At 31.1% G+C, this 6,000-nt stretch overlaps 1 protein-coding gene across 1 annotated transcript in view; it reads right to left on the bottom strand.

The window, feature by feature from the left end:
* Nucleotides 1-2,351: 2,351 nt before the first annotated feature.
* The window catches only part of LOC124354242 (NFX1-type zinc finger-containing protein 1-like), a 54,245-nt gene continuing 50,596 nt past the window's right edge, over nucleotides 2,352-6,000 (bottom strand). Inside the window, exons 13-14 of the mRNA XM_046804553.1 lie at nucleotides 4,370-4,575; nucleotides 2,352-2,939 (exon numbers count right to left, since the gene is read on the bottom strand). Of these exons, the coding sequence (XP_046660509.1) occupies nucleotides 2,606-2,939; nucleotides 4,370-4,575 (540 nt within the window). The 3' untranslated portion in view covers nucleotides 2,352-2,605. The remainder of the gene's footprint in view (nucleotides 2,940-4,369; nucleotides 4,576-6,000) is intronic.

The following is a 6,000-nucleotide window of genomic DNA, read 5'->3' as shown; positions in this document are numbered from 1 at the left end:
GAGAACATAACAGATCCACTGCCAATTTCTTTCTCTTAATACTTGTTAAGATTAGATAAAGAGTATTCTCATGTCACAGTCAAGAAAATGTTTGTCACGTTTTTCTTATTATTACAAATAATTATCTAAAGCTAGTTTATTAAAACACAGTAAAATATTCCTTCAATGCCTAGCAATGAACTTAGCCAAGATATATTTTGTACTAGTAGATAATTTTTCTGCAAATTTGGAATTTGTGTCAACCTTGCTTTGGCCAGTTTTTGCAATACAAAAATTCTTATGGGATTTACATGTAATTGAGATACAATACTGTTTGAGATACAAAAAACATTGCTTATGATAAAAAGTTTTCGGAAATATCATAAGCATTCCTGAACACTCTTTTACTTTTTCTCTAGGTCCATAAATAAAAAGAGTTGTTAATCTAAAAATTTGACTGGCCCCAATATTTAAACAATATAATGTACCAAACTGGTCAACGAACTAAGTCGGGACATTTAACATTTCCAAAAGCCACATTATATGTCACAGATAAACAATGTATTTTTTATTGTGCTACTATTGGACTCTTGATAAGTCTGACAGCAAACTTTAAATAGGGAACATTTCCTAAGTTTTTAAAAGATATGTAGAGATTTAAAAATATGTAGTTAAAATTGTTATAATCCCTGCCATTTTCAAATAGAACAAACCGTTAACCCTTTCAGTGCCAATATCCATTTAAATGAACATCTGTAATAAAAATCTACATAAAGTTTAATCGTTCCACAATATTATTTTTTTTCATAGGTCCGAAAGTTTAATTTTTTACATTATAAAGTTTTTAATTCATATTTCATACAAATATGTTTGTATGTATTTTGTTTATGAATTACAATCATAACAAGAAATATTCTAACAAACTTACCGTGTACTTGAATGTAAAAAGTTTATTTTTCAAGATAGTTTAGTACATCTTTTAAGATTTCCGTACATGTGGGTGAGAACTGTAACACCATCTACTGTGCAAGGAATTTTAAACTGTGCATTTTTTGGAGCGAAAATAAAAAAAAAATAATTCAGCATTATTATGTTATACTTTAGTACTAATATATGATTTGTTTTCATGAAAGAAATTAAAAAAAAGTGTTTTTGGCCAAATATTAAAAAATGTATAATGCTATTGTACTCAATAAAAACACAGATGAACCAGAGATACAAAATAGGATCAACTCAGCAAATAGATGTGTATATGCATACAATAGGATACTTTCAACCAAATCTCTCTCTCACAAAACTAAAACTAGAATATACAAAACAATTATATGTCCAGTGCTTTTGTACGGATCCGAAACGTGGAGGAAAAAGCTTCTAGTTTTCGAGAATAGTATTTTACGTAAAATTTATGGGCCATCATATGAACAAGGGGTATGGAGAAGAAAACATAATAGAGAAATCAGGGAGCTCTACAATAGTACGGATGTAATAGGAGAAATAAAGTGCAGAAGACTCCGTTGGGCAGGCCATGTTTTGAGAAGAGAAGAGGAATGCAAACTGAAGAGGGTAATGTACGGTAACCCAGAAGGAAGACGGCCCCGGGGGAGACCAAAAGTGAGATGGTGGAACCAGGTGAAGGCTGATATGGAGAAGATGGGCGCTTCAGAGGAAGATGCAGAGGACCGTTCAAGATGGAGGAGCTTTGTTGGTGCGGCTAAATATCACCTCCGATATAAATGGCCCTGGGAGTAAGTAAGTTATTGTAATCACAAAAAGAAGGTTTGGCCTGGCTGTTTGTGATACATTCCTTGGCACTTATTGCAATGTCACCAAGAGAAGGTCTAGCACTGAAAGGGTTAAACTCATACACTTTTATAACTTTATTTTTGGTTATAGAATTATGGTACATGTCTCATTTTAAAGATATAACTTATTAAATTAATGTTAATTCGTGTTTCTTATAAAGTGCATATTTAAAAAAATATTTTAAAAGATAAAGCACAATAATTATTTTAATTTGAAGAGACAACTATTCGTAACAGCCATGGTGCACTATGTGTCTTTCGCAGTCACCGTGTTAACTAAATAAATCCTTAACTTTTTGACTCCCTAGATCCTAATCATTGTTTTGTGGACCTAACTTTGAGTTAGTCATTGAATTGATATCTTGAGATTTTCTCTATTATAAATCTTGTTCACAGAACTACTGTACAAATCTTAAACTTTAAAGAAATATATTAAATCAACTTATGTCATAAAAGTAAAGAAACTTTGTTTTGAAAATAATGTTTTTATGTTATAAAAATATTTTTTACAGGTAATATAAATGGCATACAATGTAAGGATGTAAGGCATACAAATGAAGTTAAAACAGCTATTGATCCAGTTTATTTATTTCAATTCATTAAAATACAAAATATGCTAATTACATTTAAAATGTTGAATAAAATTGTTTAAAACATTTATATTATAAAATACAAAATTCCATAGAGTTACGGTAGTCAACTGAACTTAAAATCGGTTCAGAATTATTGCTTAAAATAAACTAGATTGTGACAAGCTAACAACTAACATTACTTGTAAGAAAATAATTAAATTAATTGATATATTTATCACCGCATCTTATCTATCAGAATCTGTATCTACTGTGACCATATTTGCTTCGGCTCAACTTTATTGAGCCCTCATTTCTTTGTTGACGATTCCAGTTGGGAGGTTCAGTACATTTAACTCTTTCTTCTCGTACATTCGTTATGTTTTCTATTTTTATAAGTTCCTTTTTTAGGTTCAATGAGTTTTTGAATATTTGTTGAATTTGGTACTTGTACCGTTTTGTAGTCAACACTGGCTGTTGACAGGTCTTAATCGGACACTTCAGAGGACATACCAAAGTACTGTGTGCAAATAATATGTCCAAGTGTGGTGCTTCCACAACATGCCCACAGTCTTCCAGCTTGACAAATCTGGAATTTCAGATGCAATACATTAATTTAACAAGAAAAAACAGCACTTTTAAATGTACAGTTTTATTTTACTATCAAATTAAAATTAATTAATTTCAACTGTTTAACCCACTCCTGTTCATAATACTCTGAAGACTTGCTCGACTTTACCGAGCTGAGCCGTGACTGCTGGTATCTAGCGGTCATATCCCAAACTATATTAGACCAGCATGCAATTAGAAGAATATTGTTCTACTCTATAGATCATTTTAATCATTATTTTAAATTTATATAGATTAAAAATTATTAGTGCAATTAAAAAAATAAATTTATTAGTACTTGTTAAATTTATATTATTGCTCTTCAGCATATACAACATAAAACTGAGGATAGTGAGTTATCTATTAAGTGTCATTAATACAGCTGTTATTTTTAAAACATGGGTGTAAGTTAACATAGTGGTGCGATGGTAATATAAATTAACAATGTTATCTCACTGTTAATATTAGTTTTGTAGCATAAAATTATATGAATAATAATCAAATGTACGTCATACCATTCACTTTACATCAGCGCAGTGGTCAGTAAACTTGTACTTGAGTACTTGGAGTTGTTATGACTGCAAGTTAACAACTAGGTTCATGTAACTGTCAACCAGCTTTATGGGCATAGATACAGATACTTTTCTTAAATTTATCAACTGTTTATTTGCACATTATTTCTTTTGCAGCATGAGTTATTGAGATTGATATAACTTTATTATTTCGGCATTGTTTTACTCCTTATCCACCTCAACATAACAATTTTAATAATCTATCAAAATAAAATCTGTTCATTACAAAATCATTTTAATCCACTCAAGTATGTAAACATTTAAAGAAAATTATCAAATCTCCGATAATTATTTTAGCAATAGTATTTCAGATATTTGTTTACCCTATCAAGTTGAGAAAGGTGTTTTCTAGTATATTTTGTTGTGATTAACGTCACTGATTAAAATAAAATTTGAAGATAAAAACATCCTAACATAATCCCTTTGACTCTTGGTTAAGACAAAGAGAAGTACTGAGCTTCTCCTTGAGTTGAATCCTTTACTGTTACAATCACAACTATATGGAGCTTATAACTCAAAATTTAACCACATTGTTCATCTAAATATTGTAGCAGCCATTAAAAATATAGTTGCTCATCAATAGCAAATTTATAAACTGGACATTTTCAAAACTGTTGATATTATTACTTTTTGAGACATATCTCTTTAGGGATTGGTTCTGAAAAACATTGGAATAACGAATTGTTATTTAAAAGTCTGGAATATGCTCCAGAAGTTGTCAAGTTGGTTCAAATAAACCTTTTTTATATCAAATCTATATTTGTAATAATGCCACTGCAAAAAATGTTTAAATCAAGGATCTTTGAGTTTAATTATAAGACATATTATTTGGACCCACCTGATATGCGGATTTTTGTTGAGAACTGATGCTGCTTCAGGATCACATTGAGTGCAAAGGTCAGGACAAAGTTCACCACAGAAGCCACAACAAGGGTGGCCACAGGCTAGCAGCTCTGGACAGCACTGGTTGCAGGGCTTACGGTCGCAGAAAGAGAAACAAGGCCGGGTGCATCGATTGTGGACACACTGGCAAGGACATGGCTCCTAGAATGCATTAATCAGTCAGCTGATTCTACTCAAAACAGGTGATGGGTCAAAATATGACCACCAAGTTTCAATTTTTTATGAATTTATTCGTTCTGAACACTCTTACAGTAATAAGAAAAATATTTTTGAATATTTAAAATATAAAACTGCTCAAATAAATTAGAAAAGGTATAGCAATGGTTATGAAAAGTAGTTATGATATACCATTACAAAACAATTACATTTAACACTAAGACACATAAATGCAGTGTTAAAGACTAATGAGGACTCAGAGCAAGGTTTTAAAACTCTTCCCTCATAAACAAAAAAATATAAAAAATGGTTTTGCATCAGGCCCCTGGTGGAATGCAGTAGGTAAAATATAAGGTGAAGCAGCCCGATGTTGATTTAAGAGCAATTGGTTTTTTATTAACAATGTAAATAATGTAACTGTGGTTCTAGTTTATATACAGCATGTCATCCAGTGAACAGATTCAAGTCTACAAAGTCACAGTAATATTGTATCTCGTATTTAAAACTTATAGTAACACTTAACTAGAGAAACAAGAAAATGATGTGTTACGATCGTCAAGGAAGATTATTAGCATTTTAGGACTGATAAGTTAATTCCTTAGGCGTTCTGCAAGGTTCTGTCCTTGGACCCTTCTTTTTTCCTTGTAATAATTAACTATTTATAAAAAAATGTTTGTGCGAATTCTGTCATCTATACTGACGATCATAATAATCTGGAAAGTTTAATGGCTACAATGGCTGCAGCTCATAGTAATGCTCAGAAATGGTTCACAACTAATACACTTCTGTGCAATGAAAGTAAAACGCAAAATATACTTAGCCTTTCTCAAAACGATCACCAATCGGTCAAATTACTGGGAATTTGTAGTGACACGAAATTGAGTTGGAATGATCATGTTAACGGTTTAAGCAAAAAACTTTTGAGACTTGCTTGTCTGTTTCGGAAATTAAGTTCTATAATATCTACTGAGTGCCTTAGCACAGCATATTTTGAATAATTCCAATCACATATTGCTTATGGCTTGATATTATGGAGTCATTCTGTAGCAGTCTCAGATCTTTTAAAAAAGGGTTATTAGAACATTCGTCATGTTGCACCATTAGATCATTGCAAATGCCTATTTTACAGTTACAAATACTTACCATAACTAATCTTTACATTTACCATATTATATTATACACTAAAGCAAACCTCAGAAACTTTTTCAATAGAAATCAATTTCATACACACAACACCAGAAATAAAAATAAGCTTGACATCCCTCAATATCGACTGACCAAATTTGGAACATCCAATATGATAAATTGTGTAAGATTTTTTAACAAGCTTCCCGAAATTGCTCACATTACTCCCATAACTAATTTAAAAAAATTTGTATTTGTGCCTTTTAATAATCCATTTCATTCAAT

The sequence above is a fragment of the Homalodisca vitripennis genome, chromosome 2 (genome assembly GCF_021130785.1).
Source record: "Homalodisca vitripennis isolate AUS2020 chromosome 2, UT_GWSS_2.1, whole genome shotgun sequence".
Classification (NCBI taxonomy): domain Eukaryota; kingdom Metazoa; phylum Arthropoda; class Insecta; order Hemiptera; family Cicadellidae; genus Homalodisca; species Homalodisca vitripennis.
Note: the sequence above shows the minus strand (reverse complement) of the source record. Positions and strands in the feature narration are given on the sequence as shown.